Source organism: Lynx rufus, unplaced genomic scaffold (assembly GCF_022079265.1).
Source record: "Lynx rufus isolate CCGP_SWC_20201006 ecotype Redwood Valley unplaced genomic scaffold, mLynRuf1.p SCAF_9, whole genome shotgun sequence".
Classification (NCBI taxonomy): domain Eukaryota; kingdom Metazoa; phylum Chordata; class Mammalia; order Carnivora; family Felidae; genus Lynx; species Lynx rufus.
In genome coordinates this window covers 113,714,777-113,735,958 of record NW_025814897.1, presented here as the reverse complement: position 1 = coordinate 113,735,958, position 21,182 = coordinate 113,714,777, and the positions used below count along the sequence as shown (strand labels likewise).

The 21,182-nt window shown below is 56.8% G+C and overlaps 1 protein-coding gene across 6 annotated transcripts in view; it reads right to left on the bottom strand.

Moving 5' to 3' along the window:
* Positions 1–21,182, bottom strand: part of NAP1L4 (nucleosome assembly protein 1 like 4) — a 47,714-nt gene that overhangs the window by 2,673 nt on the left and 23,859 nt on the right. For 4 of the 6 annotated variants that reach the window (XM_047070072.1, XM_047070073.1, XM_047070074.1 and 1 more), the window contains 11 exons: positions 20,738–20,837; positions 18,557–18,698; positions 17,992–18,078; positions 16,509–16,640; positions 15,727–15,798; positions 11,263–11,402; positions 9,921–10,066; positions 8,146–8,168; positions 7,771–7,890; positions 5,286–5,315; positions 4,835–4,891 (listed from right to left, as the gene is read on the bottom strand). In XM_047070072.1, coding sequence (XP_046926028.1) covers positions 4,835–4,891; positions 5,286–5,315; positions 7,771–7,890; positions 8,146–8,168; positions 9,921–10,066; positions 11,263–11,402; positions 15,727–15,798; positions 16,509–16,640; positions 17,992–18,078; positions 18,557–18,698; positions 20,738–20,837 — 1,049 coding nt within the window. Of the gene's footprint in view, positions 1–4,834; positions 4,892–5,285; positions 5,316–7,770; positions 7,891–8,145; positions 8,169–9,920; positions 10,067–11,262; positions 11,403–15,726; positions 15,799–16,508; positions 16,641–17,991; positions 18,079–18,556; positions 18,733–20,737; positions 20,838–21,182 lie in introns of all 6 variants that reach the window. The other 2 variants (XM_047070076.1, XM_047070077.1) reach the window with 1 other exon arrangement.

The following is a 21,182-nucleotide window of genomic DNA, read 5'->3' as shown; positions in this document are numbered from 1 at the left end:
AAGTCCCACCCCACACACCCGGAGGTGACCCACCCAGGCAGCCGAAGAGGCCCCGGGCCGCTGGTTCTCCGTCGGTGCGGCGATGGCAGGAGGGGGGGGAGCCGCAGGCAGCTGTCCGCGCACGAGGGGGGGCGTGTGTTTCCACAATCGTATTTGCGACAGGGAAGTGGGTTAGAGGAGATGGGGCAAAGGAGGTGGTCGAGTAGGGGGAGAAGGTGGGAACAGGGGAGGGCGGCACAGGACAGGAGGGACTTCTCCACCTTTCCGCACACGAAGGGTTCCGCATATACAGTGTTTTGTAACGCTGGGCGGGAAACAGTTTACGATGTGAAGGCTGGATGATTTCGCACGTATACGTATAGGTTTTTAAGCCTGAGAACGTATCGCCTACTCACTCAAAACACGTTCAGTAGCTTAGGTGATGAAGGCTACTGGAGGCAAACAGGGCCTCACGACAACCAAGACCGGGACGGAAGCTGGTGGCCCCACCTGCGGGAGCAGAGTCCACAGGGACACAACTCCTGGCAAAGGTGGCCCAGAACCCCAAAGCTTCTGATGTGAGTCTCATCAACGAGACACCAATGGTTTTCAACCTGTGACACAGGCCAAAACAAAACTGCACTGAGCCCCAGCACCCTCTGTTTCACATCACAGCGTGTGACGACGGCTCAGTCACTCAACGCCACTGATTATCAAAGGAAGGGAGGCGGGGGTTTCAAGGGCACACTCTAATAGCCCAAACCCTGCCTGTCTGGGAACCATTTAAAAGACAAGTTTTCCCAGACGACACGTGCCGGGGAAGGAGTGGAAAAGGGCCACCAAGCACACAGCCGGCCGGCACTGCGTCACGGGGGCCCACGGCCCCAGGGCCCAAGAGCTGCCCAACTACGGGGGGAACGGCCGCCTCCCCCCGCCCCCCCCCCCGGAGAAGCTGGGACCCCGGCAAGAACCTGACGACATCGCCACAGGACCGCCAAGACTGCTGAGGCACGCTGGTGTTACTCGGGGTGGCCACACGCCAGGAGGGTCCCTCTGTCCTAGAGACACGGGCTGCCGGGCTGCGGACGCTCCCAAGCGACTGGCGGGGTGGGAGGAGCGGGGCTTGGGTGGAGCAAGCCTGGCTGCTGGTCCTTCAGACGGGTGGGGCGGCGGGAACCAAGCAATCGCACTGTCATCCGTGCACGTCAATCATCAGACTCGACCCTTCAAACACGCGGGTCCGAGGCCGCGCGTCTCCCCTAGCTAAAACGTTTCCTTGGCCTCGTCTATGAGAACGAGCCCACGCGAGGGAGACAGGAAGGCGATGCAGACAGACGCTCAAAGGTGTTTGGTCTAAATGACGGTCAGGATCAGATGGTCACCCGCGGCGGGAAGTTCAAGTTCCTGCTCACAGGCTCCGCTGTACAAGCGGCCGCTGCTCCTCAGCCTTCCTCTCCCGGGTATGAGCATCGCCTCCCGTGGCACCTGCCGACCACCACCCCGGACCACCTCCCTCCCCAACCCCGCCAAGTGAGGACGGTGTCCCCGGGGGGAGGGAGCTGATGACTGGAACAGAGCTGCGATGGCGAGGATGGCCCTCGCCGTGGGGGACGGGAGTGGGGGGTGGGCGGCCCCCAGGAGACTGCTGCTAGCTCTTACCCGTTCAGAACTCTCCAGCAGCCAGCCACACCAGCACCTGCCACTAACACTACACCAGACCACAGCTTGGGGCACAAAAATTCTGGCACGAAGTTTAGTTAGCCCTTTATGACCTACCGGTCTGCACCACACCTGGTTAAAAAGTACAAACAATCACTAGAAACACATCAAGAAAAAGCAATGGGCTCATTCCTACCGCAAGGGGTGTGGCTGGTCCTAGCACAGCCCAGGCAACACGGTCTGCACCTCCCAGGGCCCTCACTCACTGTCCTCTTCCTGGAGGGCCGTTCTGCCAAAATGCCACACCAGTCATGCCTTTGCTACTCGGTCAGAAACGAACACTGGGCTTGCAAAGCAGGAGCCAAATGTAGTTTCTGACAGTCAGTTTTAGAGGTACACAAAACAGGGGCACCTGGGTGGCTCGGCCGGTTAAGTGTCTGACTCTTGCCCTCAGGGTTGTGAGTTCAAGCCCCACGCTGGGCTCCATACTGGATGTGGAGGCTACTTAAAAAAAAAAACAAAAACAAGGCGACAACAGATGCTGGCAAGGATGCAGAGAAAGGGGGAACCCTCTTGCGCTGCTGGTGGGAATGCAAACTGGTGCAGCCACTCTGGAAAACAGGATGGAGGTTCCTCAAAAAATTAAAAATAGAACTCCCCTCTGACCCGGCAATTGCATTACTAGGTACTTATCCAAGGGATACAGGTGTGCTGTTTCGAAGGGACGTGTGTACCCCAATGTTTTATAGCAGCACTATCAACAATAGCCTAAGTATGGAGAGAGCCCAAATGTCCATCGACGGATGAATGGATAAAGAAGATGTGGGACGCATACGTATATATATATCGGAGTATTACTCGGCAATCAAAAAGAATGAAATCTTGCCATTGGCAACTACGTGGATGGAAGCGACGGTATTACGCCAAGCGCAATTAGTCAGGGAAAGACAAACATCATATGACTTCGCTCACATGAGGACTTTAAGAGACAAAACAGATGTACATAGGAGAAGGGAAGCAAAAACAAGATAAAATCAGGGAGGGGGACAGAGCATAAGAGACTCTAAAACATGGAGACCAAACAGAGGGTTACTGGAGGGGGTGTGGGAGGGGGGAGGGGCTAAATGGGGGAGGGGCGCCAAGGAATCTACTCCAGAAATCATTGTTGCACCAGACGCTAACTAACTAGGGTGTAAACTTAAAAGAGAAATTGAATTAAAAACAACTTAAAAACAAAAGCCAAAAGGCCACATACACAACAGGCCCCTGCGCAAAAATACTGTTCCTCAGGAAGCCGCACGCTCAGCCTGGTGCACACTGGACGTGCCTGGCCGGCAGCTTCCTCTCTGTCCGCAGAGCGACAGTGAGGCACGACCGTAAGGCACAGGCCAGGAGACTGGGTTAGAAACGAATACAGCTCCACCTTACCTAGAAACGTATGAATGATTAGGAGACAAAAATTACACCTATGTGGGGACAAAATTGAAAGGAACTGTCAGCATAAAGGAAAATAAACTGCACCAAATTATACCGACAGAAACAGCGACTCTCTCATGACGCAAACGGCTGCAAAATCTCGAGCTTGAGATGAACCACCCGCACCCATCACACCTGTCCCTTTAGTACCCAAACAGCCCCTGTCCCCGTCGGACTCCACTTGTGCAGACCCTGATGGGACAAATCCCTCCGCAGGACCAGACTCGGGCCCTTCTGGCTGCCCAGACCCGGCGGTCCTGGGGCCTCACGCTGGCGAGGCTACTCGTTCAGTCACCGCTCTCCTTCCCCTGACCAACACCACAGACGGAGACCCATGGAGCGCTACTCTTGACCGCCCTCCCCCGTGTCACGTTACTGGTGAGAGGACGCTCTTCCAGCAAAACACATGTGGCAGGAGACAGAAGGCTCGGCGAGGAGAGAGGAGAGGACAGACAACAGAAGGAAGCGACGCGACAACGGAGCCCTCACTGCCGGCAACAGGGGAGACCGGAGGCAGCTGGGCCCCGGGTCTGGAAGCGGTCTCGGCTCTAGAATCCAAACTGTGGGCGTGTGCGCCAGCGGGAGAGCAGGAAGGAGCAGGCGGCCGGTGGGGGCCACCCGAGGCGGGGCCCCGGTGTCGCGGAGGCGAGCACAGGCGCGTCTGCGCGGCAGTCCTGCCGTGGTGCGTGGGCCGGCTTTGCAAAGATGCCCCTCTCCGTGAGCTTACGCCCAGAGGAGAATTCACGTGGTACGTTTCTGAAAGTCTGACGCCTCCCTCCCATCCTTCCCTAGAAGGAGCTAGTACGGTAAGCATGCATTTATGGAAAGACTTGGTGTTAAAAAACAAAACAAAACCAAACCACTTACAGAGCTAGGTTATTACGCCGACAGTTTACGCACGTCCCACTCTGGGCAAAAACGGGGGACGGGCGGACAAACAGTGTCTAGTTACGCCGAGATCCAGTCAGCACACGCAGGGGACGCCAGGGCTCTGCTGGCCCACCACGGATTCAACTCTAAGCTGCGCGCGCGTTACCGATCTCACGCTCGCAGACACGACGTGCAGCTTCGGGACTGCGTGAAAGCGGGTCTGGATTCAGAGGCTGTGGCAAGCGGCACGGTGCCTTCACTTAAGCTGACCTGAGACCAGAAGTCAAAACTCACCTCTACAGGTACAGTTAATGGAGTTGCCCGTTCTCCTCAGCTGGTTTTTTGTTGGTTTAACTAAAGCTTCCTAGTTCATCTGCGATCGTTGGAGATATTTACACGCAGCTCCGAGTAATCTCAGCCCAAATACAGTCACAAGATTATGTCTACAACTTCACTACTCTATTCATTAAAAGAAATAATAACAACCCCCCAAAGTCCCTCCTTTCAAAGTCCCTCTTTTCCAAAAATAAACACACAGAAGTTTACCGCGTCGCCATTTAGTCATTACCTTAGAAGAATTAAAGATCTGGAAAATAAGGCTGCCCTCCTGACTGGTTTAAGAAAGCAAAGGACAGCTCAGGAAGGAGCTGGAAAAGCACTGACTGGATATCTACACCTCACACTAAATGACACCTGAGGTGTCTGAATAGCCCCTGTTCGAGAACTTTCTGCTCTGCTCTCAGGACTGACGGGAGGACACACGGGCCCCGCACCCGCACCGCCTCCTTGTGGGGGGCCGTCTGAGCACACGGCACGGGGCTCGCAGGTGTGCGCAGCCCCGACAACTGACCTTGGGGTTAATTTCGGCATCGTCCTCATCTTCTCCCTCCTCGTCACCTTCCAATTCCTGCACAAGAGAGTGAGAAGGAGCTGAACGGACGGGATTTAAACTCTCGGGGCTTCACTTGCCCCAAACCAACTAAACAACCCCTGGATTTAGAGGGAATCGACGATCACTGTCCGGGACTGATTATGTCACCTCCTCCGGACACAACGGCTTCCGGGTACTTCATCCCCTCGCAGATAATGGGCATCAACACACCGCTGAAAACGCAGGGTCAGCCACCGGACCCTGGGGCGGCGCTGGCCACCCCCCTGGTTTTAACAGGGTGCAGCCCTCGGAGGCAGCTCCGCACAAGTTGGGTGTAACTGGTCTTGTGCTTCCGCGACCTCGCGCACTCGAGCAGGGGCAGCCCGGCGCGGCCGCAGGGAAGGGACGCTCCACGCGGGCCAAGTCTTACCTCCTCTTCTCCTTCCTCACCCTCTTCAAACTGAAAAAAGAAAACAGAGACAAGTTTTTAAGTCTCTGGAGCGCAAGGGCGCCCCGACCCAGACACAGTCCCCCCGTCAAGTGCCCCTACTGGTCAGGCCCGAGGAAAGAGGTCGGTCGGCAGCACCCGTTCCAGGCCCAGCTCTCAAGGGGAGGGTCTGCTGCTGGGCATCTTGGCCTTGGAACGGGGACTAGGCTGCGGCCAGCGCCGCGGGGCCTCGTGTTCACAAGCCCCACTGCGGTCACAGGACTCTGGGTAGCTGAAAACCACTGAAAACAAGGCCTAAGGATGGGCGGGGGGTGGGGGGGGGAAGGGTGGGTGGAGGCTGGCCAGCATAAGAACATACTGGGTTCACCTGAGAAACTGGCTGACCTAAGCAAGCCGGCAGAGGGCGTTTACTACAAAGATGCATGAATTTCCACGGCATTTTATGTCTCATACAAGGGTAAACGTTTCTGTGTTAGAAGTGCGATAAAACCTTGGTGCTTAGCCTTTAAAAGAAGTCAGAACTAAGGCGTGCAGAAGAGACCCCCAACACTGTAGCTGGCCGGTCTCGAGTGAATTTCTCCCAGGTCCAAAGACGTCACGGGTCAGGCTCTCATTCAAGCTCCAGACATCAGACTCCGATCACAACCAAACCCACGACAAACCTTATCGCTACCGCCTGCACGGCACAAGGGACCCGTTTAAGCAGGCTTTTTCTTCACTGGAGTCCACACACGTCCCCTCAGTGACAGCTCACACAGAACTCCGCAGAGCGGGGGGCCGGGGGGCCCAGGGCGCGCGCCCTCCCGCGCTGGCAGGTTTCTGAACACACCCCAGGGCCCTTTCCCCCCTGTGCCCCGACCGGCCTGTGGCAGAGGAAGACCCTGGCTTGCCGTCTGGCAGCTAACTGCGTTTCAGCGCAGCCTCCGACTGGAACTGGCCTCCGACGGGCCCAAGCGTGGCTTTCCTGAGGTTCTCAGCAGATCACCTCACTCCGGACCCGGAGGGGCCTGGGGGTCCTGCCGCAAGCACACCTGACACTCACGCAGAGCGGCGGCCCCCGGGTGGGGGTGGGGGTGCGGAGCCCGCGGGGCAAGCGAGCCGGGCCCCCCGGCACCACGCGCGGGGCTTGGGCAGGGCTGCCAACGCCACGGAGGCCTGCAGGTTAACCTCTACCCGACAGGCGCCAAGGAGCGGTGCCAACAGGAGCTACTCTCACAGCCTGACACGTCACCAGACTGCCCACCACTGACCGCACTGTCCCGGGCGGACACCGCAGCAGAGGCTGCCACGTGGCTGCTGAGGGGTCAGGACCCCGGTCTGAGCAGTCAGCGTGCGGCTCCCCTCCGCAGCTCTGCGCCACGCCTGCACGTGGGGCGTCGTGCGTGAGCGCGTCTGCGCGGAAGGCAAGCCGTGCCGTCCGCGGGGCCTGCCCCTTAAATAAACACGTGCGGGCGCTGCCCCCTCAAGTTTTAAAATTCGTGGGTGTGTGATCAACGGAGTCCGGGCACCCCCGGTCTGGAGACGAGCTTTCCGGGGCGCATAGTCACGAGAGTCTTGGGCCACACTAAAGAAAGCCGAACATCCGGTTCCTCAGTTGCCAACAATCTCAGTCACGGTCTTCACGCATCCCATCAGGGGGTCCTACTGCATCGGACAGTGTGGGCAGGGGAGCACAGAAAGTTCCACCGGACGGGCCGGTCCACCACCCGTGGTGTCAATTTCAGCCGTGCTGCTTACACACCTGACACGACACGACCCCGCCCCACAGCCGCCTCCTGCCCCAGCCCAGGATGGAAGTTAGCTCTTCTCAGATGGTCTCCGGCTCCACAGCTGACCCCCCCACAATGACCGTGAGCATAGAAGAGAACTTTGGGAAGCGGGCCTGCACTGCCCCTGGGCGCCAAGCACCCGGAACCTGCCTCGCTCCCGCTGCCCCGTCTAAGGCCTCGGCAGACCCCTCAGAAAAGAAACCTAGAACCGTCTGGAACACCCAAGAGCTCTAAAAGCAAGAGAGTAAATACCACCTAAAACACTTGCAGCAGATGCTACAAAACCGTATTTCCATAAATCAAGCAGACCCAGGGACCCGGGCCTCAGTTGTGATGGAGAACCGTCTCCGGTGACCACAGGACAGCTCGCTAGACTGTGCTCAAGCAGACAGAGCAGCCTGGCCACCTTCCATGCAGCACGGGCCTCGAGTCTTTGGGGCTGGTACGCCACAGGCTAGCAGGGGTCAGCTCGGTGCATGACCGTCTGCTGTGCCAGACCTCCTTGAGTGACATTTTCCTCCCGTTTCAAAGTTACCCAAAGCTTAAAGGCAGTAAGCAGGACACGGAAGCACCCGGGGCCCTCCGAGGACAGGCTGGCACTCCGCTCCGAGGCCCCCCGGAGTCCCGCTCCACCCCTGCCCTCTGCCCCGCCACCAGGGGACCCCCAGCTGCCCCTCAGGGCACCCCTGCCCACGTACATTGTCGTCATCCTCTATGGCCTCGCCGGTGAAGTAGAGCACGGCCCGCGGGACTATCCGCTCACGAAAGAAATGTCCGATTTCAAAGTCGGAGGCTAACGTGAATTCCGAGTCTTCATCCTGAGAGGGGAAAACGTCAACACGACTCGTTTCCATGAGACGAGCACCACGCCCTCCCACCCGCACTGTGCCCGCGCTCTGGGCGGCCTGGCAGGCAGGGGCACGGGGACACGTGCTCCAGACCTGCCCCATGGTGCAGTGGACAGAAATGACAGAAACGCCCCCCCCGGGTCTAAGGGAGGAGGAAGCAGGACTAAAGGGAAGGCAGAATGACTCTGGACACAAAGGAGACTCTGAGGACGACACAAATCTTACCAGTGATTCTCCATCCCCAGATGCTAGAAAACAAAGACAAAACACATCAACGTTACAGGGACAGCCAGGACCTGGGTAAAGCCCCCTCGGGCGGCCCGGCGGACAGGTCGAGTGCCTCGGCGCACAGCCCGGCCCTGCGCCTCTTTGTCCGCTGCCCGCGCCGCCTGCAGACCTGTGCAGAGGGCCCAGGGGGAAGGCATGCCCAGCAGGTTAGGGTTGCCAGGTGGAAAGGCCCACCGAGTGGCGGCACACTGGCCGTTCTGCGCCTTCATGCCATAAGCGGAGCTCGCAGCCGCGCCCCGCAAGCCCGCGCAGGACCCCGCCGAGAAGGGGGACGGCAGAGCCGTGTTAGCAAAGCAGCGCCCCTCGGCTGGGTCCGCGGGACGTCCTTCCTGCCAAACGAACAGATTCCCTGCGGGCAGCAGGAAGCACCGCACGCCTCGCCGACGTGCCGCTCGGCACACACACAGCCGCCCAGATCGTGGTGCCGAACCAGAGCCCGGCCCAGGACCAGGCGTGACAGGAAAGACAGGGACCGAAAAGTGAACAAAGCCCAGTGGCGTTCAGACCCCCGACTTCAGAAGTGCTCGTTCCAGGCCGGGTCTCAGGAGGCGAAGGCTTACCGCGGGGTGGGGGCTGGGGCCCGGCGGGCAAAACCCAGCCCTGCGGCCCGCGGCCCCAAGCCTCGGCATGTAAGCCCCGCACCGTGTCCCCCACGGGCTGAGCTTCGGGTTTGGGGACTCTGGCCTGGGGGCCGGGGCTTTGCTCCCTTGACTTTGGGACCTGTTTCTTAGATTTAAGAACAAAAAGGCCATCTTAGATTTCCATCATTTCAAAAAGCATTTTATCGATTTGGGTACTTTTTCTTGAGTATCTGTCACCAACCCACTGTCACCTCATACTCGTTTTCACAGAGCTCATTACCCGATAAGCTTATCACATTCATCACACGACAAACTTACCCTGTTTCTCTGACTACCTTAACAACAGCTGTACACGGGGTGCCTGGGGGGCTCAGCTGTCCGACTTCAGCTCAGGGCATGATCTCATGGTCCGTGAGTTCGAGCCCCACACTGGGCTCTGTGCTGACAGCACGGAGCCTGCCTGAGATCCTCTGTGCCCCGCCCCCCCCAACCCTTCCCCTGCTCACGCTCTGTCTCAAAAATAAACAAACATTTAACAAATAAATAAATAACACTCGTCGGAGGAGTCATTCATCTACCACAAAACTTCGGTGCATGGTTCAGGGACCCCCGGCCCGTCTGTAGAGTGACACGACCAGGACAGTACAGTTTTGGGGTCCCAGAAGTCACCTGCCCAAATGGAGTCAGTCCACTCAATCTCACTTCAACTTTCTTCAGTTACTTAAAACCCAGTTTGGAGGCTTCCAGCAAACGCACCGCCTTTCAGGGCGAAGCCGCGTCTACTTCACGGGGGGCGCGTGCAGGTGGCGGCCACCGTGCACGCGAGGCTGCAAAGGGCTTCTCCTCAAACAAGGAAGCCGAAGCGCTGAATTGACAGCTGCGTTCACCCCCAAAGCAGCAGGCACTGGCACCCCGGAGGCTCCAAGACAGACCCGGGGAGAGAGGGGCCGAGCGGCGAAGGCAGCGAGCCCAGAGCGCGACGGCCCGCGGCCGAGGCCGAGCAGCCCACGTGCCACCGCGCACACTCACGAGAAATGGTCTTGTGTGCGTCGTTTTCAGGGGGCCGCCGGACAGGGCCCTGAGGGTAGGTGACTCTAGGTCGTACGTGACACTCTCAGCGCCACCACTCACCTTTCAGCGGGCTGAAGAAGTTGAAGAACGAGTCGTTGGGGACTTGCTTGGTGATCGTCCTCACCGTGCCTCGGCCCTTATGCTTCTGCTTCTTCTTGATCGTTTTGACGGTGACGTTTTTTCCTTTCTTCCAGTCAATGACACACCTGCAGAGACAGACGCCCATCACGCACACGTACACCCGCCACGGGAGAGCCCAGCAAAGCAGAGCCACGCGCCTAACCCGGACGACCCTGTCAGAGGAACCCACCCACGGGTCCCCGCACGCCCAGGCGCATCCGAAGCTCAGCGACAGGAGAACGGCCAGAGGGGCGGTCCGCCCCCATCCGGGTTGGGAGCACTGCCTTAAGCGTGACGCATTTCTCCCGAGACCTTCTGTACTTCTTCTGTGGCCGAGCCCGGTCAGCGCGGGGCTGGGGTGCCCAAACGATGCTCACAGGTTGTCACCCGCTGTCTCTTGGCCCCAGAGCACAGCTGGACTAACTCACGCACCCAAATTCTCAAGGCAGCTAAGCAAGCAGAACAAGCTGCCGGAAGGCGGCGGGCGACCCCTGGCCGTATTCGCGACCGGGGCACAGCACGCCGGCTGCCGGCTGCCATGGGGGCCCTGCCGGGGGGGTGAGCCCGGCCGGCTTTCTAATCTTCCCATCACTGGGGCTCAACAGGCAGCACGTGACTAGTGCCTGCTCAGGACGCTGTTTCCACGACGACAGCCTGGGCCTGGGAAATGATCTGACAGAGTCACCATCGCCACTGGAGCCCGGCAGGGTCTTGACGAGGCGCAGACCTGTCACATGGGGAGACTGCAGCACCTGGCTCCAGTGAGTAAGGCTCATGGTTTCGGCTCAAAGACAGAACAGACCACGAGGAATGAACTCCAACCCACACTGTCTCCCTGGTGATCTTGCCTGAAATCACCGAGGTGCTGGGTCACGAGTCAAACGACAATTAAGCTGCCCCATCACTTTTCGAGGAAGCAACGGACCAACGCTGCCCTGCACAGACTCGTCCATTCGCTCAACAAATATTGGCCGAGGGTGACTTATCGGTGCAGCGAGGACAGCTTCGTGTCAGGGGACTACAGCAGCCAATGCCTCCTCCAATGAGGAAACCCGGCCACTTACCCTACACGCTGGCACGTGTGACCTCGTGAATGACACATTTCCCAGCACAGGCCATCATAGCCCCAAACAGAAAGACTATTTAACTTAAATCTCTCTGTCCACTGGGCTTTTAAGGAGATTACAGACTTTCTGCTTTATTCCTAATTTCTCCTCCGCGTGGGGCTCTGCAGTCACCTGCTTCTGTCTCACAAAACAAAGCTGGAGCGGCATCTCCTTACCCGTCACAGTCGACTATTTCAGGGCCTTCAAAGGAGAAAGGATCGGCCTTGTCTGGCTCTGACTTCATCTTATACGTTTTTGTCAGGACTGAGTTGGTAAAGTAGTCGTTGGGTTCAAAGTGGAACTCTAAGACAAAAGACTGAAGACAGAAACTCCGGGTGAGCACGGCTGAAAACACAAGTAACCAGTGACAGATCTCGTGAGCCGTGCAGCGCGTCCTGGAAACCAGCTCCCCCGAGCGCGCCGCCACAGACGGAAGCCACCACTGAACAGCTCAACAGCGACGGCCACGTGGCAAGAAAAACCTCTGTTCCAAAAAACACCGGTACAGAGTCAAGACACAAACGACAGGTGGGGGGCCGCCTGCCGCACTCCAGCCCCAGGAGGGCGCACGTGGCCCCCGAGGTCCCCTTCCCGGCGGGGTCCACGCTCTCCTGAGGGATCCCAGCTTCTGTCTGCTGCCCCTGGCCCACCCTGCCAAGGTGGGGGTGTGGATGGGGAAAGCAGGCGGCCGCGGCCCAGCCCCCCTCTCCCTGCCGCGCCAAGGGGCCAGGCCCCGTGGGGTGCGGGAGCACTGACGACGGGGCCTCCTCAAGCCACACAAAGGACAACTGCATCCTCTGTTCACAAAGCCCTCTAGAACCGGAGAGGAAAAGTGGACACAAGGTGTGTACAAAGGAGCAGTCAGGTCACCAATAAAGTCAAGCGGCCAGGAAGGAAGATTCTAGTTTTCCAGTCCGTACGAATAACGTCATACTGGCAAAGCGTGTTGGGAAAGCAGGTGCCCTCCATACTGTGAACAGTTTTACAAGGGACCATCTGGCACAATCCAAAGATTAGTGAAAGTAAAATCAATCTAAGGGATTTATATTCCATGTAAAAAAGACACCCGGATGGATGTGTCACTATGTGCAAAGACACTCACCTCAGCCCCATCTTCAGGAAAAAAAGATGGTCTGGGTTAAGTAAGTTACAGACACAACTTGCAAGACTGACTCTGAGTTCACACAGCCCGGGTTCCCACACTCTGCCTCTAAGTGTGGTGCGACTTTGGGAAGTTACTCAGGGTCTCTGTGCTTTTGTTTCCTCATCTATCTATAAAATGGAAGTAACAATCCTCTCTCTCTCCCCGAGTTGACTAGAATAGAGTTCATAGAAGTTCATAGGCAACGCCTGCTAAATGTTACCTATTTCAATCTTCTTAATAATGGCATAATTACCAACTGGGGAAAAAACAGATTAAAAAGCCTAAGACTGAGAGCTCCTGGCTGGTGGAGCATGAGACTCTTAATCTCGGGGCTGAGTCTGAGGCCCATGATGGGTGTGGAGATTTAAAAAAAAAAAAAGGGGGGGGGGGGCGCCCAGGTGGCTCAGTCGGTTGCGTGGCCGACTTCGGCTCAGGTCATGATCTCGCGGTCCGTGAGTTCGAGCCCCGCGTCGGGCTCTGGGCTGACAGCTCAGGGCCTGGAGCCTGCCTTGGATTCTGTGTCTCCCTCTCTCTGCCCCTCCCCCGCTCACGCTCTGTCAGTCTCTCAATACTGACTAAAAGTGAAAAAAAAAAAAAAAAGTTAAAAGAAAAAAAAAAGTAAAATCTTAAACACAAACAAAAAAGACTAGGTCCCAACCATATCCACTAAGGGAGAAGTGACAGCCTGACCATCCAGAGCAAAGTCACTGGTCTGGCGGAGTAAAGCGTCGGATGGAGTCCCCCCTTCTCCATCTGGCCCGACCCCCAGGGCTAAAAACACCACCCATCCTGGAAAAAGAGCACCCAGTTCGGAGGCTGCGATCGATCACTCCAAGTCTGTTGGGGGCGGGGGGCGGCGGCCACAAGCAGGCCGGGGACAGGGAGGGCTGGCGAGCAGCACACCGTCACTCCCACTTTTGCACCGACCACAGTATCCCCTCCGTCCTCTGCCATTTCCTTCCCTACCAGCTCTCCAACCAAGCGTACGATTCCCCGTCCTCAGGTTTTCCTCCCCGTAGGCCGCCGTTCAAGTCCAAAATAACTAACCCACGATGGGGAGGAGTCGGAAAGGGTTCAACGGGAGAAGAGGGCCCAAAGACGAGGCCACGTCCGTCACACACACACCCCCACAGCCGCGTCAGCCGTAAACACGCAGCAGATGCCTCGTCACACTCACACCCACGTGTAAGACCGGAGCTCGCGCTCGCCCAGAGAGGGTGCCGGCGCTCCCGCGGGGACGCCCAGGAGCAGCCCGCACCCGGCACGGCCCACGGCAGGGGTTCCCGTCTGCAGAGCCGGCGTGGGGAGCTCCGATCCGCCGCTGCTCGCAGTTACGTCAAAACAGAGACACGAGAGCACGGGGACCGCAAAAAAGGACGTGGACCAAGATACCGCCAGCAGAAATGCGAAGTGGGCCTCTGAGCCTTGCAAACGTTCCTCTCCTTTGCCCCGGCAAAACTGCGCTGAGACGCATCCGAACTGAGGAGACCCCCAGGAATGTAAACGAGACCCGGGGCCCCGTACGCTGACCCGAGCGCAGCCCTTCGGACGGGGCGGCGGCCGCACGCGCCTGGGCACCGCCCGATCACCCGGCGGCCCCAGGGGCAGTCGTGACCGGGTCCCACCGCTGCGGCGGCGCCCACGCCACACCGTCCACACACGCGGTCCCCGTCTGCTGCAGCGTAAGCGTGGGGACCCCGGGGGGGAGGGCGGCAGGGCGGTCACGAGGAGCAGCAAACACACCGGCTGCGCTTCATCCTGAGGCTGGACGGTTCTCGTGCCTCTGACTTCAGCGTCTAAAACAGCTCATAACCATCTTTAAAAGACGACCGCGGAAACTGGGTCCGCAGCTGAGCTACTTCTGCAAGACGGAGATCTCTGCGCTTCCCCGTATTTCCTAAGTTTTCCACCGACGGAGGGAGCCACGAGGGAAAAAAGACGGGCTCGCGGTCGACCAAGACCAGGGCTCCTGTCTGTCTAGAAACCTCTGCAAGAGACGGAGACAGGCCGAGAAAGAACACGGACCCGGGAAATCACCAAACGGGAGTCTAGTAAGAACAAAGAAAAGAAGGAAAAAGAACCGATCCAGAAGAGAAAACTTGATAAATGGAGTCTAGGTGCCCCGGTGACTCAGTCGGTTAAGCGTCTGACTCTTGACTTCAGCTCAGACCATGATCTAACGGCTCATGAGTTCAAGCTTCACATCGGGCTCAGCACTGACTGCAGAGCCTGCTTGGGATTCTCTCTCTCTGCCCCTCCCTTCCTCTCTCTCCAAATAAACAAACATTAAAAAATAAACGGAGTCCAGATGACTCAGAGGTGAGGAAGAAGTGTTAGAAAAAAACTGACACAGGATCTTAAAACGGCATGCACGCAACCCCTTGGGAAGGTGGGGGGAGGATCACAGGAGTCCAAGCACCGGCCCGTGACCACCCCACACGGCCCCCAGGGGGCGCTGTGGCCAACCGTCCCCGCAGGCCAAAGAAAAAGCCCCGGGAACCAGGCTGACCCGGTGCGACAGGAAAGGGGTGCCCCACAGCCTGGGAGCAGGCTTCACCACGGTCCGCACCCTCGACCTGCAGGCGGGAGAGGCAAATGTCACTTCCCAGAGTGAGAAGGGCAGGAAAAGTGGAAGGGACAGACGCAATATGGCCCCGGCCCCTCGCCTCCGACGAGGCACCCGCAGGACCAGGGAGAGAAACCCACTTGGCGACACTGGCCCTCGTCCATGGCGTGGGGCCAGCGTTCTGTGACCGGGAGGGCGAACGGCCGGGCCCCAGGTCTCAGGCCCCTCAGCACCTTCCCCCGGGCCCGAAACGGAGAGCCACGAGTCCGTCAGCCGTGTGGCGCCGGAGCGGCTCCGGCACCGGGATGGAGCCCATCGGCCAGAGCCAGGCTCACGGGCCCGAACGTGCCGTGCCAGGCCCCCCCTCACGCAGGGTGGCGGGGGGCGGGCCGGCCTCACACTCCTCCCACACCGCAGCAGGAGTGCTGGAAAGAGGTGCCTTGTGGCAGTCAGGGCGGGGGGGGCATTCTTCAGTGTGGTCCCCCCGCAGTGTCTTGCAGGCGTGAGCATCTGGGGTTCCTAGGACAGTGCCGCCCGAATCTGAGGACACACCTACCATCCTTTCCACACTCGTCCGAGCCTCACAACCCCGGGAGACGCTTAGGAGAAAGACGCCACCACACGCCCTCTGGCAGGGGAGGCAGGGGACAAGCCAGCTCAGAAAGCAGCGCACGGCACGGCGGACACCACGGCCGGCGAGTCCAGTCCTGCGTTGGACTCTGGCCGCCTGCCACGGGCGGCCGGCAGCCTGAGCGGCTTGGCGAGGCCCAGGGAGGCCACAGGAGAACATCCTAGCTCTTGGCGATCGTCTGGCTCGGGACCACCCCACAAGCGGGGGCCGGGTCTGGATCCCCTGCCCCGGCTCCGAGCCCCTCACCCTCAGCAGCCCGACCCTTTCTGACGCCCAGGAGGAGCTCGGTCAGTACTCACCATAGGCTGCCCGGGGTCTGAGAACTTCACTTTAATGTCCTGCAGGTGCTTCAAGATCGGCTCGTCGTACTCCTAATCACGAACAGAGCAGAAAGAACTTTCTAGCAGGCCTTTTCAAAGCAGCAACACGCGTGGTCTTTGAGCCACTGCTGCTCACAGCCCTGCCGGGCTCTGTGCTCGTCAAGCAGGAACTCCCAGGAAGCCACCCAATCCGTTCACCGACCATGGGTCTCGGTGACAGCAATCAGGGGCAGCCTCCCTCTGGCACACTGGAGTGCTGGGAACCATCGACGCCAGGGAGGAAGGACAAGGGCCCAACTGCTTTCACACTCCACCAGCTGCCGCCGCGTACGGGTGTCGACCAAGACTGCTGGTCTGCACGTCTCCGAAGAGAGAACCAGAAGAAGCCCCTGGGTCAGCCCACTGACTTTGCTGGCCAACTTCCTGGCCTCCTGGCCTCACAGCTCCCCACTCGTTCACTCACAATAAGGGGCTGGGGTCTGGGAACGGCCCTCTGGGCTGAGGCGGCAGGCCATCGCGGAGGGGAGAAGGCTACTCCAGGTCTCGGCTCAGCCCCAGAGCCGTAGGCCTTCCCGGCAGCACCGCAGTGGAAGCGGGGGTGGGGGGGTGGGGGGCGTTGCAGCAGTGACACCCTCCGCCCCCCTCCACCGGTCACAGAAAGGGCCTTTCCGCCCACCACGACCAACCACTAAACGCTCAGGTGGTTCACAAGTGAGCAGCTTTTAGACGAAGAGCTCTCTGCGACGTGGACATCTGCTCACCTGGACTAATTCACTCAGCATATCTACGTTTCTAAAGATGGTGAACCAGAACTCTGGGATTCCTTTGGGGTTTGGCTCCTCTGCTGTCGCGACTTCCTTTTCTGCGATGACTACTTTACTTTTCACGTCTCCCTAAAAACGCAAAGATGCGACAGAGAGCACTTACCGCAAAGCAACAAAGTTACAAAGAATTCAATGGCTTAGTGCACAACGGAAGTTTCAGAACCCTGCACAAACTTCTCTCAGAAGCTGTTCTTGGAACCCGCGTCCCCAAGACCACTGAGCAGGTCACACTTTTAAACGTTTCTAAGGAACAAAACATTCAAGGCATTCCATCGGATGGATTTCCACGATACAATTTTACAACATGGCACAGCGCCAGCAAATTCAGGAAAGGCTGTCCAGCACCAGCTCTAGGAGACGTCCGTCTTGGGACAACCACCCACCACCGGAGACAGACCCCGTCCCCTCGGCAACAAGAAACAGCCAAGCAGTGTCTACCCCAAACGAAAAGGAGGTGACTATTAACATTGGGACAGAAACTCCATGCAAACATCAGGGAGGTGACCGGACAGGCTACGTGCAACCTGGGGGGGTGGCGGGGGTGGGGGTGGGGGGAGGCTTTTCTAACATCAAAGCCCAGGAGAGGGCGGGCCCCGGAGAGAGCAGGCCCAGGGAGGTCAAGGACAACACCAAACGGAGCCACTGGGAAGTGCAAAAGTCTCCTCACACGGGATTCTCGCGTGAAACGCTAGCGAGGGGCTTTTTAAATTTACAGAAGATTTTCCTTGAGCAATAAGGAAGCGATTCACAACTATACTCGTCTGTAGCCATTGCTTCAACCAGGCCGGGTTCTAAGGCTATTGAGACTAACACACGCTTCAAAACAATTCCCTGGGAACTAATACTGGCGGATAGAAGACACTGGTCTCCCAAACAAAATCAGGCGGAACTTCCGGTCGCACTGGAATGGGACCAATCCTGGAAGGCTGTCCGCCTATCTAAAGCTCCCGGGCACACTGCGACTGCTCCGGGGTCGCTGCTGGGCCCCGAGCAGGGCGGCACAGACATCCACCACACCCTCCTCACAACCCTGACCTCGTAGTGACCGCTGACGCGGGTGTCCCCTCCTCTCATGGGACTGTGCCTTTCTCCTGACCGAGACTTTGCTGATGTTTTGAGTCCTGTCCATCCGACCCCACGTCTCAGTGCACTGCTGTACCGAGTGGCTTCCACGACCAGACGGAGAAGGGAGACGTGTCTGGTTCGCAGTTTTAACTGCTGCCAGCCCTGCTGGCCGCCCAGTGCTCCCCGCCACAGAGAGATCCAAACGGCCAACCTAAGAGTGAATTCGCACCTACTGGGAGGAGCTCCTTCCTCGGTGATGTTACACCGAGGACTGAAACCTGTTCCAAGAGGTTGCTTATTTCTAACTGCACTGAAACAACAGAACACAAGTTGCACTCGTTAAAAAAATACTCACAGCCAGCTTCTCCTCCTCTTCGTTCTCACTGTGCCACTCTGATTCCGCGTCTGTCGGTTCAACATCACCAGTGATGAACTCCCTTCTCTTTAAGTAAAAGTGAGACCTTCTTAGAGCTATAGTAAGTTATCCAGGAACTCAAGAGTTAAGTTTGCAAATAACATCTGTGAAAAACCGAATGCTTTTATAACTTAAGATTCTAGGGGTGCCTAGGCGGGGGGTGGGGAGGGGGGGTGGCTCAGTTGGTTGAGTGGAGTCCGGCTCTTGGTTTGGGCTCAGGTCACGATCTCATGGTTTGTGGGTTCGAGCCCCACATTAGGCTCTGTGTTGTCAGCGAGGAAGCCTGCTTGGGATTCTCTCTCTTCCTCCTCTGCCTCTCTGCCCCTTTCCTGCTGTCTCTCTCTCTCTCTCAAAATAAACAAACATTAAAAAAAAAACAAAACAAGATTCTAAGTTTTAGGGCTTAAAGAGGAACATTCAAGGATTCATCACTAGGTACACGTGGATGTTTTACTTCAACTTAGATTTGAAATCCGTGAGTGAAATGTCCGCGCAAGCCGCCCACCTTGTCAAAGAGAGGCTGGTACAGTGCGGCATACTTCCTCTCCAGGTCATGCACCTCCTCGTAGAACTTGGCCTCTATGTGAGCACACTTCACCTGCAGCTGTTTCAACGCATTGATTCTTCTCTTCACCGCTTTGGGTAAACTGACACGAGATAAAAAGTAAAACATCCTTATGGCTGCAAAAGAAGGCAGAATGCTTTTCAATTTTCTTAAGATAAACGTAGCTTACCACAGAATTAACATCCTTACTACAGAAAAGGGCTCCTAAACACCGTTAAAAGGACAAACATCCCCACGGAAAAGAAAGGTGGGGGGGTGGGCAGAAGCAGACAACTAATCAACAAAGAAAAAATACAAATAATCAAACGTGGAAGAAAGGTTCAATCCCACGAAATATCTGGAAGAACGTTGATTTACAAGAACCGCTGCCTTTTCCTTACCTAATTAGCCATCAAAACCAAAACCAAAAACAAAAACAAACGACTCCTGGGTTTGCGAAGCCTGAGAGGCAAACCAGAACCTGGATGTTACAGAATGTTCCTTGGATCCAGTCACTCTATTTGCAAAAATTTACCCTAAGGAAATAACCAAATATTTATGTGCTGATAGGTCCACTGAGACATTATTTGTCAAAGTTAAAAATAGTGAAAATAAGGACAAGCTGAGCAGGGCTAAAACACAGCGTGTCCACAATCACGTTTTCACACAATATTCAGCACCAAGAGAGGCGTTCACACTCACACACCAAGGGAGACACCAGACATGACATGGACAAATGGGGCCTGTTCCCTTCCAGAGTCAGGTAACTTTGAGCTTCTTTGCCTCCTGACATTTTTCTATACTCTAAAAATACGTGTTTGTATGCATTACTTTTATAAACATATTAAAAAAAAAAAAAACCAACAAAACCCTTTTAACCCATCAGAACGAAGTTTAACCTGAAGCTCTCGGTCCCCATCTGGAACAAAGAGCAGGTCTCTGGGCCTCATCCCAGACCCACACGGCCCCCTGGACAGCGTCCACCTGGGCTGGGCCCTCAAGGCGGGGCCAGCACTAGCCTGGACACCACAGCCTTCCTCCAGAAAGGCACAGAAGGAACTAACCTTCCTTCAACAACAGTCCCAGCTGCTCCTATGCACAGCACTGTTTAGAAAGTACCGGAACAGCCTTAAATCACAAAGGACCCCGGCCACCTCAAGGTAAAGGTCCTTTAGCAAGACTCATAAATCCAGTCCCCTTTCTAGGACCTTCTGCTGGCAGGACAGCAAAGAGGAGGCACAGTGAGGACGTAATGAAACAGCACATACATAAACACCTGTATTTCTTCTGTGCATTTTAAAAAATGCACAATGTTTTTATATAAAAACATCTTTAAAACTTTGTTTTTAATTTTGTATTTGAGAGAGAGACCAAGAACGAGCAGGGGAGGGGCAGAGAGACAGAGGCAGAAGTGGAAGAAGGCTCCAGGCTGCGAGCTGTCAGCACAGAGCCCGATGCGGGGCTCAAACTCACAAACCGCGAGATCGTGACCTGAGCCAAAGTCAGACGCTCAACTGACTGAGCCACCCAGGCGCCCCTCTTTTCTGCATTAATCACATAATTACAATTATTTTTAGCTTTCCAAATCCTCCTAATGGAGTAAAAATAACAAAAGATTCTAAGCAAAATGGACCCTGATAGCCTACATCCACTTGTCCTCCAACCGGTTACATTAACTCCAGAGTCTCCCCCGCAGGCACTGGCCGTGCAGTGCGGCCAACGTGGAAGTAACTGCATTCCACGAAACCCTGTTCCTCCCCCGGCATTTCCTCCCCATGAGCGCCAGCCCACTCGCCCGGAGTCTAGCCAGAAAGCGAGAGACCGCCAGCGCCCTCAAGTCTCCTTCTCCCAGGCAGTGTCACTACGTCCATCTGCGGGCAGCGGGGAGAGACCGCGCCCCGCCCTGAGCCTGGCCCGTGGGCCCAGGTGGCCCCCCTGCCCCCGAGCGGCACCACCCCCTACAGGCCTGCGTTTCTAGCACACGCTGAGCCCAGGCGCTCCTCTCTGGAACCCGGAGCCCGGCTCCCAGCCCCCAAAGTCTGCTCAATGGGAAAGACATTTACTCCCAGTCTAAGGAACCAGGAAATCGGTCTTTTTCCCTTTCTTAAAGTTGCACCAGGGGCCCACGCACAGCATACTTACGTCTCAATGTAACTGGAAGGAGTGTGGGAGACATTGTCAAGCCGTTCCTGTAAAGCCGCCAAAACTTGAGGATTCTGCATTACCTGATCGGTGAGCTTTTCTATTAAGAGGTAAAAACAAGGCCAAAAACTTGAAAATATGCCCACCACAGAAGAGCCAAGAGTTAAAACTCATCAGCACACACCTACTTAGCTTTGTTTAATTTCTAATTTTTTTTTAAATAGATTTTTACTTATTGAGAGACAGGGAGACACAGAGCATGAGCAGGGGAGGGGCAGAGACAGGGGGAGACACAGAACCCGAAGCGGGCTCCAGGCTCCGAGCTGTCAGCACAGAGCCCGACGCGGGGCTCGAACCCACAGACTGCGAGATCACAACCCGAGCCGAAGTCGGACGCCCAACCGACTGAGCCACCCAGGCGCCCCCACGTTTATTTAATTTCTAA